Below are 15,318 nucleotides of genomic sequence, written 5' to 3'. Positions count from 1 at the left end.
GCTTTTCCTCCTCTCCCTCTCCTTCCTTATCTGGTAAACAAACTCAGTCAAAACAAACTCAAACTCATATTAATAGCACCAACTTGGGCTAGGCAACCCTGGTACACAACGCTGCTAGACCTATCAGTAGTACCCCACATCAAACTGCCCAACAGGCCGGATCTGTTAACACAACACAACCAAACGATCAGACACCCAGATCCAGCATCGCTGAATCTAGCAATCTGGCTCCTGAAATCCTAGAATTCGGACACTTACAACTTACCCAAGAATGTATGGAAGTCATAAAGCAAGCCAGAAGGCCATCCACCAGGCACTGCTATGCCAGTAAATGGAAGAGGTTTGTTTGCTACTGCCATATTAATCAAATCCAACCATTACACGCAACCCCAAAACATGTAGTGGGTTACTTGCTTCACTTACAAAAATCTAACCTAGCTTTCTCTTCCATTAAAATACACCTTGCAGCAATATCTGCATACCTGCAGCCTACCTATTCAACTTCCCTATATAGGATACCAGGCATTAAAGCATTCATTGAGGGCCTTAAAAGAATTATTCCACCAAGAACACCACCTGTTCCTTCATGGAACCTAAATGTTGTCTTAACTAGACTTATGGGTCCACCTTTTGAACCCATGCACTCCTGCGAAATACAGTTCCTAACATGGAAGGTTGCATTTCTCATCGCCATTACCTCTCTAAGAAGAGTAAGCGAGATTCAGGCGTTTACAATACAAGAACCTTTTATACAACTACACAAAAATAAGGTCGTCCTAAGGACTACTCCTAAATTTCTACCAAAAGTTATTTCACCGTTCCATCTAAATCAAACAGTGGAACTTCCAGTGTTCTTCCCACAGCCAGATTCCGTAGCTGAGAGGGCACTACATACTTTAGATGTCAAAAGAGCATTAATGTATTACATTGACAGAACAAAGAGCATCAGGAAAACTAAACAGCTATTTATTGCATTCCAAAAACCTCATGCAGGAAACCCAATATCAAAACAAGGTATAGCCAGATGGATAGTTAAATGCATCCAAATCTGCTACCTTAAAGCTAAACGACAACTGCCCATTACACCAAGGGCACACAACCAGAAAGAAAGGTGTTACCATGGCCTTTCTAGGAAACATCCCAATGCAAGAAATATGTAAGGCAGCCACATGGTCTACGCCTCACACATTCACCAAGCACTACTGTGTAGACGTGTTATCTGCACAACAAGCCACAGTAGGTCAAGCCGTATTAAGAACATTGTTTCAGACTACTACCACTCCTACAGGCTGAGCCACCGCTTTGGGGAGATAACTGCTTACTAGTCTATGCAAAACATGCGTATCTACAGGGACAGATGCCATCGAACTGAAAATGTCACTTACCCAGTGTAAAGAAATGGCTCCCTGTTGCAGTTACCCCCCACTTTTTGCATGATACTGATGCTGACTTGACTGAGAAGTGTGCTGGGACCCTGCTAACCAGGCCCCAGCACCAGTGTTCTTTCACCTAAAATGTATCATTGTTTCCACAATTGGCACAACCCTGGCACCTAGGTAAGTCCCTTGTAACTGGTACCCCTGGTACCAAGGGCCCTGATGCCAGGGAAGGTCTCTAAGGGCTGCAGCATGTCTTATGCCACCCTAGGGACCCCTCACTCAGCACAGACACACTGCTTGCCAGCTTGTGTGTGCTGATGGGGAGAAAATGACTAAGTCGACATGGCACTCCCCTCAGGGTGCCATGCCAACCTCCCACTGCCTGTGGCATAGGTAAGTCACCCCTCTAGTAGGCCTTACAGCCCTAAGGCAGGGTGCACTATACCACAGGTGAGGGCATATGTGCATGAGCACTATGCCCCTACAGTGTCTAAGCAAAACCTTAGACATTGTAAGTGCAGGGTAGCCATAAGAGTATATGGGCTGTGAGTCTGTCAAAAACGAACTCCACAGCTCCATAATGGCTACACTGAATACTGGGAAGTTTAGTATCAAACTTCTCAGAATAATAAACCCACACTGATGCCAGTGTTGGATTTATTAAAAAATGCACACAGAGGGCATATTAGAGATACCCCCTGTATTTTACCCAATTGTTCAGTGCAGGACGGACTGGTCTGTGCCAGCCTGCTGCTGAGAGACGAGTGTCTGACCTCATGCGGTGAGAGCCTTTGTGCTCTCTGAGGACCGAAACAAAGCCTGCTCTGGGTGGAGGTTCTTCACACCTCCCCCCTGCAGGAACTGTAACACCTAGCAGTGAGCTTCAAAGGCTCAAGCTTCGTGTTACAATGCCCCAGGGCACTCCCGCTAGTGGAGATGCCCGCCTCCTGGACCCAGCCCCCACTTTTGGCGGCAAGTCCAGGAGAGATAATGAGAACAACAAGGAGGAGTCACTGGCCAGTCAGGACAGCCCCTAAGGTGTCCTGAGCTGAAGTGACTCTAACTTTTAGGAATCCTCCATCTTGCAGATGGAGGATTCCCCCAATAGGATTAGGGATGTGACCCCTCCCCTTGGGAGGAGGCACAAAGAGGGTGTACCCACCCTCAGGGCTAGTAGCCATTGGCTACTAACCCCCCAGACCTAAACACGCCCTTAAATTTAGTATTTAAGGGCTCCCCTGAACCTAGAGAAACTAGATTCCTGCAACTACAAGAAGTAGGACTGCCGAGCTGACAAACCCCTGCAGAGGAAGAACATAAGACACCAACTGCCTTGGCCCCAGACTTACCGGCCTGTCTCCTGCCTTCCAAAGAACCCTGCTCCAGCGACGCTTTCCAAGGGACCAGCGACCTCTGAATCCTCCGAGGACTGCCCTGCTTCGAAAAAGACACGAAACTCCCGAGGACAGCGGCACTGCTCCAAAAGAACTGCAACTTTGTTACAAGGAGCAGATTTAAAGACCCCTGCAACTCCCCGCAAGAAGCGTGAGACTTGCAACACTGCACCCGGCGACCCCGACTCGACTGGTGGAGAACAACCAACTCAGGGAGGACCCTCCGGCGACTCTACGACTGTGAGTAACCAAAGTTGTCCCCCCTGAGCCCCCACAGCGACGCCTGCAGAGGGAATCCCCAGGCTCCCCCTGACCGCGACTGTCTGAACTCCATTTCCCGACGGCTGGAAAAGACCCTGCACCCGCAGCCCCCAGCCCCTAAAGAAACGGAACTTCTGTGCAGGAGTGACCCCCAGGAGGCCCTCTCCCTTGCGCAGGTGGTGGCTACCCCAAGGACACCCCCCCTTGCCTGCCTGCATCGCTGAAGAGACCCCTTGGTCTCCCATTGAAAACTGAAGGAAACCCGACGCGTGTTTGCACACTGCACCCGGCCGCCCCCGCGCTGCTGAGGGTGTACTTTCTGTGCTACTTTGTGTCCCCCCCCGGTGCCCTACAAAACCCCCTTGGTCTGCCCTCCGAAGACGCGGGTACTTACCTGCTGGCAGACTGGAACCGGGGCACCCCCTTCACTCCATTATAGCCTATGTGTTTTGGGCACCTCTTTGACCTTTGCACCTGACCGGCCCTGAGCTGCTGGTGTGATAACTTTGGGGTTGCTCTGAACCCCCAACAGTGGGCTACCTTGGACCAAAAACTCAAACCTGTAAGTGACTTACTTACCTGTGAAAACTAACAATAACTTACCTCCCCCAGGAACTGTGAAAATTGCACTAAGTGTCCACTTTTAAAACAGCTTATTGTGTTTTATGTAAAAAGTATACATGCTAAAGTAATGATTCAAAGTTCCTAGAGTACTTACCTGCAATACCTTTCAAAAGATCTATTACATGTAAAATGTGAACCTGTGGTTCTTAAAATAAACTAAGAAAAGATATTTTTCTATAACAAAACCTATTGGCTGGATTTGTCTCTGAGTGTGTGTACCTCATTTATTGCCTATGTGTATGTACAACAAATGCTTAACACTACTCCTTGGATAAGCCTACTGCTCGACCACACTACCACAAAATAGAGCACTAGTATTATCTCTTTTTACCACTATTTTACCTCTAAGGGGAACCCTTGGACTCTGTGCATGCTATTCCTTACTTTGAAATAGCACATACAGAGCCAACTTCCTACACCCAGTGTACATCTGTTCGTGGCATCAGTCGCTGTAGATTCGCATGTGCCCACCCGCCTCCCCGGGAGCCTGTAGCAGTTCGGAAGGTACCTTCAACTATTTGTATATATATTATTTTAACCGTAAATGGGTACATACTTAGTCACTCCATTGCATGGCCACTATTACTACAATACAACTCCTACCTCACCCTCTGCGGGGAAAAACAATCGAAGATGGAGTCGACGCCCATGCGCAATGGAGACAAAAGGAGGAGTCACTCGGTCCCGTGACTCGAAAGACTTCTTCGAAGAAAAACAACTTGTAACACTCCGACCCAACACCAGATGGCGAGCTATGCAAAACATGCGAATCTACAGCGACTGATGCCACGAACAGATGTACACTGGGTAAGTGACATTTTCATTTTGCCACTATCTTACCTCTAAGGGGAACCCTTGGACTCTGTGCATACTATTCCTTATTTTGAAATAGTGTATACAGGGCCAACTTCCTACACCCACCATCAACTAATTGTCACTACTTTGGAAGGACTAATCGTCATTCTCCTGCTACATAGGTCACTGCCGCCATTCGTCCACACCTTGTGTACTTCCACTGTGTGGGTAGGCAGTATCCACGCCTCCAGCTTGTGCCGTGTTAACACCAAGGACGATGCAGAGTGGATTCCTATATCTGTAACCTGCACACTCAAACTTGCAGACCCAGTAACAGACACTCTTTGCACAAAAAGCACTCACTGTACACCGGGATCTGAGCACAGTCTGGGCAAGAAATGCTAGGGAGGCATTGCACTCATTCTTGCACAGGGAAATAGTCCTGACAAGCAACTGTGGTCTATAGAAGGGTATGCTGCCACAACCGAACACTGTAGATAGTCTTGTCAGTAAACGGGTAAGCTTTTGGAGTTCCCTACTTAACATCAGAGCCAGGCTCTTGGTCTCATGGTCAATTTCGGTCTTAGTGCAAATGTAGGATTTCATGGGTACGGAGTCAAAAAGTCATAATACCAGGTTTGCTTGCAGTTTAGTAAATATGGGCAGAGTGTACACCCATCTCCCTGCAAGTGAATTTCCTGTAACCGATATGTATAACTTACCTGGATTGTCCATTTATTCCTTTGAGACATTCTGCTGTTTTGGGGTGTGGTAAAATCCTGAAATGTCTTCAGAACTTTAAAAGGCCACTGTAGGATTTTATTTGCTGCATGCTTTTAATGAGGCCCCACGTTTTTATTTAGTTTTGGAATGTGCTAATTTTGAAACGGCCTCAGGATGTCAAGCTCAAGAAATCTTCTCAGCAGTGGACTCTATGCACTAGAGTGGTGCAGAGTTCGATTAAAATTGAGGTGTACAGTCATTTTGAGTTTGGCAAGTAATTGTTGCTGTTTTGGGCTTTTCCTTTCTTTCTTAGGGGGTGTGCGGGTGTAGGTTTGTGGCTGTCATCTTCAGAATCAACACTAAACTTCAACTTTCATGTCCAATGGCATTTCACTGTGTTCTAACTGTGTTTTATCACTTTTAGGTTGAACCACTTTTGAAAGGTGATCCAGAAGATAGTAAGTGTTAACATTTTAGCCTGTGCTTTATTATTATTGAAATTAATGTTATCACTTCCCCTTTTGACTTTTAAAAGAATCACTGTAGTACTAGTATATTCTACATAATTTGAAGCACGTTTTAAACTGTAGCCTTTACTTGGTAAGAGGCTCATCCAGTTAGTTTTCTTAAACACTCTGTCCTTGATATCTTTATTCTGTTTACATTGTTTTTTAATATTCTGCTACTCTGCATTGTTGCACTGAAGAGATTGATTTTGAACCTCCATCTAATATATAAATGTAATTCTTATTTCTTATCACGATAATGTTCTAGCTTTTCCTCATGAATTTCCGGAGTCATTAAAGAGAAAACAAAGGTAAAAGCTTGGCTTGTCATGTCAGTTATTTATTTATTTATTTATTTATTTTATTCGGTTATTTTTCTTATTTATTTTGTTTGTATTTTTTTTTTTAAAGATGTATTAATTAACATTTGTTAATAAGACACACCTTATCCATCATGTTTACATAGCAGGCCAGCAGAAAAATGAAGAAACTCAGTGCAGCCCTCTTGACTGAATTTCCACCCTCGGAGCAAGTGAAGTTAGTCATACATCAAATAACCATGTTATTTGTTGTCTTCTTGACCCCTGGCCTCTTACAGGTCCCACACAACCTCATCAGTAGCCTTGGCTGCCAATGTCACGGTGCCAGAATGGTTCCAGCATGCACCCAAATCTTAAGAGGTTTGTGAGGACAACCCCTGACTTATACACAGACTCCTTAGCCAAAGCACAACAGTCCATGCCCCTTGACCATTCTGAAATAGAGGAGTGAAGGGCACTATCCCTCTTAGGCACCACTAAACATATTCTAACCAGCATGCTCTCGCCCTTGTTGGTGTCCCTTTGCTTCAGTATGTTAAGGATTGATAATTTTTTATTTTTTTCACTAGGGATGCACATCACAGCCTCAAGAGTTATAAATACTCCAGACCAATATGATTTTGTAACTGGACACTCCAATATAACTTGTGTAGGAATGTTCCTCTGCTTGTAGCACATTTCAAACCTTTTGTATCTAGCTCGGTCCCCATTTTCAAGAACATCATTGGCATGTGGGAAACCCTTTGATATTATTTTAAATTAGATGAGGCATGGCCTTGCTGATATGGCTGTCTAGATGCCATCTTTGCCTCCATCCAGTCTTCATCCTCAAGTGTCCCTACATCCGGCTCCCATTCTTACCTAGGTGCTGGAGGAATTCGGAAAATGTATTATTAGTGCATTATATAGACTGGAGATACGCTCGGCTTCTGGTCTTCCTACTAAAAGTTTAGCCTCCAGCACTAGGTTAAGCGTGTCGTATCTTTTTAGTGCCTTCCTAACTGCAAGTAGTGGAAATGTTGTGATGTGTAGGTTAAGAACCCCCCCTACAACGCCTCAACGATTCCCAGATGGTTCAACACCCTCACATCCTTGACCTTGTATTTTGCAGTCCTATCCCTCGTGCTACAGCCACCAAACTTAGACAAACCTCCAAGCCAGGTTTCCTCTCAAAGTGGGCTGTCCTGCATCAGACTATTGTACAAACCAATTCATTTTAATGCCCTACCTACATTACGATTATGGTGGTGTGTCCGGGCCAATTACCACTCTAATGGCAGAGTCATCCCTGCCTCTAACCAGCCAGTCATTGATGGGGAAGAGCTGAGCAACTCTGTAGTACATTCTCAGATCAACTGTTCCCAGCCATGCTTGTTAGGGTGACTGCAAACATTTCTTATGCATGACCCCGAAAAAGATTATGGGAGGGGGGGACTTACACACTAAAAATATTTAAGGGAAGGCTGCAGTGCAGAGAAGAAATTGAGGAGCGGTAGGGTTCCTGTATGGTTAGTTTTGTAGTGTGTATAGTAATTGTGGGAATGCTGCCATTTAAAAAAAACTCTCCCCTTCCCATTCAGAAGTCTATTCCTTGTGGCTATGTGTGCTTCAAATTTTTAGCATTTTCTGTTCTTGATTGAGATTCCAGCATGTATGTTGGTCTCGGGAGATCTGCCTACCAAAATACTTAAGTGACTTAGGGTGGACAGTAATGGGGGGTCCTTGGTATAGTTACTTCAGTCCTTCGCACTACTACCTCATGCAGTGTCTTGTCCACCTCCTTTGCATAAAGCCATTTTGATCTCTGGTTCACCAAAATCAACCAGATTTGCCAGGACCTTCGTTATCAATTTAACCTCCATGTTTTTCAAGAATTATAAAAGACATATTTTAGAATCAACATATTGGGATTGGATAGCATTGCAGTTATGGCCCCACAGGGATGTAACCTGTCGGCCTGCAAGACACCAAACGTAGCCTGTACATGAGAGGTGTATCTGGACGTATTCTTGTTAATGAATTCTAGAATGAATATCTCTCTTTGTAGACTCGCGCTGCAGACGAGCATCAGGAGATGCTAAATACAGCTGGCACACACCCGCAGTGAGGTTTGTGACAGGACCCGGCTGGGCTAGGCCAACCCTCTTTCAACCCTCTGGGTGTGAGGCGGTCGAACGGGCGGTCAGTGAGTAAATAGTGCAACAGGATAGCCACAAGAGTGTGGGGGGATAAACATGGGCAAGCGCCAGGCACGGGACATAGCCATCAGTAAGCAGCGCCAAGAAACCAAAAAAAGCCAATATGACTTTAAAACCTAGGGGCCATCCTTGGATGCTGATGTAAGCACGCTGTTGGATATTGACAACCTTATTGGGAAGGTGGTATTACTGTTGAATGGTAAATTGACCAAAAGGAATGGAGCACGAAGTAAGGTCCCTGACATTTTTATTAAATCAAGGAACACTGCAATGGCTCGTTCAAGCTGGTGCTGTTGTCCCATCACTGCCTAGTGTCAATAACCCTTGTGATCAGATTGAAGTAGCTGAAGCTCCGAATGCTGACACGGCCCGCCAAGTTGTCCCCTTTCTCCAACAGTAACAATTAATAACATGATATATTGTTCAAATAGGTTTTCCCCTTTGGCTATAACTGGCAGGTGTCCAAATTAAGAGGGCTCCTATGAGAACACTGAGTCCTTGATCAATAAAGTTATATTTTGGCTTTGGAATCAATGCAACTGCTTGTCTGTAATAAGGTCTGACATCTATGTGAAGAGATCCTCATCTGAACTCGCAACAAAGGACTACCTCACAGTGCAGATAAGATCTAATGCCCTAGTTGACAATCTTATGAGCTTTGAGTTATATACCTGACATCTCGGGGAGAACAAATCAACAGCAATTGGTTTGAAACTGCTCCATCCGGAGATTGCGCCAGGGGACAAATGCAAAGGGGGTGTTCTAGTGTGTACACAATGGGAATCACTCTACTACGGACCAAGTGCTTATCCCCTTGAGCCTTCTTACCTTGATAAAGTGGATTGACTGTTGACATAGGCGGGCTGACGCAGAGGTCAACTCACGGTTGCTTAGCCCAAAGCAGATGTGGAGGAACATTGAAGGTTTGCCTGAGAAGGGACTCTATTCCGATGTATCCCCCATTGACTGATCTTGAATTATCAATGATGAGTTAACAGTTGTCATGAGTCCTAGTACCTCCTGAGGACTATTACGGAGTGGGGTGGCGTGGGAGGTGGGATGTCTTTAATACGAACCATTCATTTGCGTCACTAGAGGTCTCCTTACAAAGTGCCTCTGTCAGACCCCCCACCTCCCCCTAGTTGGGAGAGTTGACGAAGCCACTATTATATCAGGTTGTCCCCAGCCTGGGAAATAAACCAAGTGGAGAAAAGGTCACCCCTAGAAGCCATCTTACCCTGATGTCATCGATTTTAGCCAGAGTTAGACATACATTAATTGATGCTGAATGGCTATCTTACATGGATAATTGTGATATATGTATGTTCCAAAGGACCTAGGCCCCAGGGAAAATAATCATCAATGGTTTCACCTCCTATAGCATAGAGGCTAAACCACCGCAGAAGTTTTGTAGGGCTAGTGGGGGTGTGGTGATTCTGTGGAAGAAAGATGAACCTAGTCTCCGTAGGATCGTGCGGATGGACTCCAGTGACATGTTGGGGGTTATTACTTTCCCTCTGATGCACGCATCGCTTTTTTAAATATCTGTGTATGACTGGGAATAGGGTGCACAGATGCCCCAACCCTATCTTTTCCAGAGGAGGCATTAGAAAACACTAATACTGATGTAAAGATTATCTTGGCAGGCGATTTTAATAGCACTTTTGAGCCTTCCCCTTGCGGAAAGAGGTTACTGATTTAGAGGATGAACTGTGGAATTTTCCTCCCATAGCTGGAAAATATTTGTAGCAATCATCTACTGCCCTTAAGTATAGTGTCCTTGATGGTTAGTAGGGGATTAAGAGCTTGTAACGGCCGTACAACTTCCGATCCTGGGATGGCCAAAACGTTTAAGAGGGGGAGTAACCACTGTAGTGTTAATGATTATATTTTACCAAATGTGAGATATGAAAGTTGAAAATCGCTTGGATATCGACCATAGTTCTTTGCTTTTATTGCTATCGGGGGATTTAGTCAGGAAGGCAACCAGCAGCTATGAGATGACTGCTCCCAAGCCCATTGTGGCCAGTAATGGGTGCTCTCTCTCTCCTGGCCTGCTGTGATGTCCAGTCAGCACATATTTTCAAAGATCTATGATCTTTTTGTATTCCTTCTCTCTGGATATGATGGATGTCAACCCTCAGATATCCGATCCTAAATATGCATAACCAGTTATTCATAAAACTGAAGGAACTGTTTTATATAGGTAATTGCGGGAAGGGGCAAATCAACTAGATGGTTCAACGCAGTCTGTAAAGCCCATCTTAGAAAGGTCATAAAAGTGGGAGGTAGAGAGGGAGTAATGGAAGCCAGGCGAGACTACAGTATTGTTCTCTGCATTGCTAAACAAAGAGAGGGATGACTTGATCTAGTGTGATATGTTAAAATCAGTGGAAAGGAAAGATGAACAAACTTTCTGGAAGCTGGTAGCCACAGCAGAGTTGGATGATACAAACTGTAAAGAAATGGCTCCCTGTTGCAGTTACCCCCCACTTTTTGCCTGATACTGATGCTGACTTGACTGAGAAGAGTGCTGGGACCCTGCTAACCAGGCCCCAGCACCAGTGTTCCTTCACCTAAAAAGTACCATTGTATCCACAATTGGCACACCCTGGCATTCAGATAAGTCCCTTGTAACTGGTACTTCTAGTACCAAGGGCCCTGATGCCAAGGAAGGTCTCTAAGGGCTGCAGCATGTCTTATGCCACCCTAGAGACCCCTCACTCAGCACAGACACACTGCTTACAAGCCTGTGTGTGCTAGTGAGAACAAAATGAGTAAGTCGACATGGCACTCCCCTCAGGGTGCCATGCCAGCCTCTCACTGCCTATGCAGTATAGGTAAGACACCCCTCTAGCAGGCCTTACAGCCCTAAGGCAGGGTGCACTATACCATAGGTGAGGGTACCAGTGCATGAGCACTGTGCCCCTACAGTGTCTAAACAAAACCTTAGACATTGTAAGTGCAGGGTAGCCATAAGAGTATATGGTCTGGGAGTCTGTTTTACACGAACTCCACAGCACCATAATGGCTACACTGAAAACTGGGAAGTTTGGTATCAAAATTCTCAGCACAATAAATGCACACTGATGCCAGTGTACATTTTATTGCAAAACACACCCCAGAGGGCACCTTAGAGGTGCCCCCTGAAACTTAACCGACTGTCTGTGTAGGCTGACTAGTTCCAGCAGCCTGCCACACCAGAGACATGTTGCTGGCCCCATGGGGAGAGTGCCTTTGTCACTCTGAGGCCAGTAACAAAGCCTGCACTGGGTGGAGATGCTAACACCTCCCCCAGGCAGGAGCTGTGACACCTGGCGGTGAGCCTCAAAGGCTCACCCCTTTGTCACAGCCCAGCAGGGCACTCCAGCTTAGTGGAGTTGCCCGCCCCCTCCGGCCACGGCCCCCACTTTTGGCGGCAAGGCTGGAGGGAACAAAGAAAGCTACAAGGAGGAGTCACTGGCCAGTCAGGACAGCCCCTAAGGTGTCCTGAGCTGAGGTGACTCTGACTTTTAGAAATCCTCCATCTTGCAGATGGAGGATTCCCCCAATAGGGTTAGGATTGTGACCCCCTCCCCTTGGGAGGAGGCACAAAGAGGGTGTACCCACCCTCAGGGCTAGTAGCCATTGGCTACTAACCCCCCAGACCTAAACACGCCCTTAAATTTAGTATTTAAGGGCTACCCTGAACCCTAGAAAATTAGATTCCTGCAACAACAAGAAGAAGGACTGCCCAGCTGAAAACCCCTGCAGCGGAAGACCAGAAGACGACAACTGCCTTGGCTCCAGAAACTCACCGGCCTGTCTCCTGCCTTCCAAAGATCCTGCTCCAGCGACGCCTTCCAAAGGGACCAGCGACCTCGACATCCTCTGAGGACTGCCCCTGCTTCGAAAAGACAAGAAACTCCCGAGGACAGCGGACCTGCTCCAAGAAAAGCTGCAACTTTGTTTCCAGCAGCTTTAAAGAACCCTGCAAGCTCCCCGCAAGAAGCGTGAGACTTGCAACACTGCACCCGGCGACCCCGACTCGGCTGGTGGCGATCCAACACCTCAGGAGGGACCCCAGGACTACTCTGATACTGTGAGTACCAAAACCTGTCCCCCCTGAGCCCCCACAGCGCCGCCTGCAGAGGGAATCCCGAGGCTTCCCCTGACCGCGACTCTTTGAACCTAAAGTCCCGACGCCTGGGAGAGACCCTGCACCCGCAGCCCCCAGGACCTGAAGGACCGGACTTTCACTGGAGAAGTGACCCCCAGGAGTCCCTCTCCCTTGCCCAAGTGGAGGTTTCCCCGAGGAATCCCCCCCTTGCCTGCCTGCAGCGCTGAAGAGATCCCGAGATCTCTCATAGACTAACATTGCGAACCCGACGCCTGTTCCTACACTGCACCCGGCCGCCCCCGCGCTGCTGAGGGTGAAATTTCTGTGTGGACTTGTGTCCCCCCCCGGTGCCCTACAAAACCCCCCTGGTCTGCCCTCCGAAGACGCGGGTACTTACCTGCAAGCAGACCGGAACCGGGGCACCCCCTTCTCTCCATTCTAGCCTATGTGTTTTGGGCACCACTTTGAACTCTGCACCTGACCGGCCCTGAGCTGCTGGTGTGGTGACTTTGGGGTTGCCCTGAACCCCCAACGGTGGGCTACCTTGGACCAAGAACTGAACCCTGTAAGTGTCCTACTTACCTGGTAAAACTAACAAAAACTTACCTCCCCCAGGAACTGTGAAAATTGCACTAAGTGTCCACTTTTAAAACAGCTATTTGTCAATAACTTGAAAAGTATACATGCAATTTTGATGATTTGAAGTTCCTAAAGTACTTACCTGCAATACCTTTCGAATGAGATATTACATGTAGAATTTGAACCTGTGGTTCTTAAAATAAACTAAGAAAAGATATTTTTCTATATAAAAACCTATTGGCTGGATTTGTCTCTGAGTGTGTGTACCTCATTTATTGTCTTGTGTATGTACAACAAATGCTTAACACTACTCCTTGGATAAGCCTACTGCTCGACCACACTACCACAAAATAGAGCATTAGTATTATCTCTTTTTGCCACTATCTTACCTCTAAGGGGAACCCTTGGACTCTGTGCATGCTATTCCTTACTTTGAAATAGCACATACAGAGCCAACTTCCTACACAAACCATCTTCGCTATCATATAAACCTTGATATTTGGGTCTCCCATTTTAGTACTCTGTGACCGGAGAGCTCTTCTGAGTGTGAACGCAACAAGGATGGGGCACGCACTGGGGAGTTTATCTCTGATCAGGAAGTAAGGGGTAAGATGGGCCCAGTAGTGTTTAGCCTAGCTGATAAGTCAGAGCAATTAATACCCTGAAGTGTGCCAAAGCACTTGGTCCTGAGTAAAATTCCAGGCGACCTTTATAAGTCTGAGATACCCTTTTGGAGCAACTATGTAAGCCTACTATTTAACGCTATCTCTAAGGGAGAGGATATGCCTGAGACATGGAGGTGTTCTGAGATCATTCCGATCTACAAAAAAGGGGATGCCAGTTGGCCCTTAAGCTGTAGACCAATAAGCCTCATCAACAACCTTCAGAAAAATGTTGCTAGACATACTAGACAAATTGCTGAAGATGAGAACATTTTGAACCTTTTACAGGCAGGTTTCCGTCCCAATACCAACTCCACAGATCAGGTTTTCAGGTTGGTGGGCCTGTATTGGAAATATGTGTTATTTGCAAAACAAATGCCCTATGTAGCCATTGTAGATCTCAAAGTAGTTTTTGATTCTGCCCCATGCAACACATTGTTGCAAGTACTGTTGAATCTGGGCCCCCCCCTAAATCTGCTTGTATTGATCATTAGGCTATACCCGAAGAATTATGCTTGGGTGCTATGGGGCAACTGTGGGAGAATAGTCCGATAAGTTCAGCATCAGATGTGGCATACATCAAGGGTGTGTACTTGCATCCACACTATTTACTCTTTACATGAACAATGTGGTGAAGGAACTCCTTGACTGTGAGAACGACACTCCCACAGTGAATAATGTAAAAGTTCCTATTATACTCTTCGCCTATGACTCCTTACTAATAAAAAAAAACACCATTGGGGCTCCAGGTTTTCATCTATAAATTTATGAATTTCTGTAATTTTAGAGCTGAATGTAGGGAAGACTAAATACATGATTTTTTGACAAAGGGAAACCAGGATAAGGGAAGGGCAGTGAAATACTGGAGGGAATTAAATCCTTTGACTATTTAGGGATCAAAGTAACCAGTGAACTAAAAATGGCAGCCCCAGTTAAAGTCTTCCCTAACAGTTGAGCATAGTTACAATGCTCTTATAAGGGTCCATAAGATTACCAGCTCTTGATCTGTTTCTTCAGCCCCAGTAGTCTATCATGCTGAGGCACAAGGAGCTGCCCTACTTGGTGCAGAATTGTGGAGACATAGAAATATGGCTTGTCTGACCACTGCAGAAAATACATTTGTAAGGAAACTCCTAAAGTTACCTGCAAGCACTCCATTGACCCCTTGTAGGAGGTTGGCTCTGTATGTGCTATTTCAAAGTAAGGAATAGCATGCACAGAGTCCAAGGGTTCCCCTTAGAGGTAAGATAGTGGCAAAAAGAGATAATACTAATGCTCTATTTTGTGGTAGTGTGGTCGAGCAGTAGGCTTATCCAAGGAGTAGTGTTAAGCATTTGTTGTACATACACATAGATAATAAATGAGGTACACACACTCAGAGACAAATCCAGCCAATAGGTTTTTATATAGAAAAATATCTTTTCTTAGTTTATTTTAAGAACCACAGGTTCAAATTCTACATGTAATATCTCATTCGAAAGGTATTGCAGGTAAGTACTTTAGGAACTTCAAATCATCAAAATTGCATGTATACTTTTCAAGTTATTCACAAATAGCTGTTTTAAAAGTGGACACTTAGTGCAATTTTCACAGTTCCTAGGGGAGGTAAGTATTTGTTAGGTTAACCAGGTAAGTAAGACACTTACAGGGCTTAGTTCTTGGTCCAAGGTAGCCCACCGTTGGGGGTTCAGAGCAACCCCAAAGTCACCACACCAGCAGCTCAGGGCCGGTCAGGTGCAGAGTCCAAAGTGGTGCCCAAAACACATAGGCTAGAATGG

General features: G+C 45.8%; 1 protein-coding gene across 1 annotated transcript in view; it reads left to right on the top strand.

Moving 5' to 3' along the window:
- The window catches only part of LOC138280199 (tol-Pal system protein TolA-like), a 689,969-nt gene that overhangs the window by 78,534 nt on the left and 596,117 nt on the right, over window positions 1-15,318 (top strand). The window contains exons 8-9 of the mRNA XM_069219461.1: window positions 5,601-5,634; window positions 5,951-5,993. Of these exons, the coding sequence (XP_069075562.1) occupies window positions 5,601-5,634; window positions 5,951-5,993 (77 nt within the window). The remainder of the gene's footprint in view (window positions 1-5,600; window positions 5,635-5,950; window positions 5,994-15,318) is intronic.

This window comes from Pleurodeles waltl, chromosome 2_2, assembly GCF_031143425.1.
Source record: "Pleurodeles waltl isolate 20211129_DDA chromosome 2_2, aPleWal1.hap1.20221129, whole genome shotgun sequence".
NCBI lineage: Eukaryota > Metazoa > Chordata > Amphibia > Caudata > Salamandridae > Pleurodeles > Pleurodeles waltl.
This window is presented reverse-complemented; position numbering and strand designations above follow the sequence as displayed.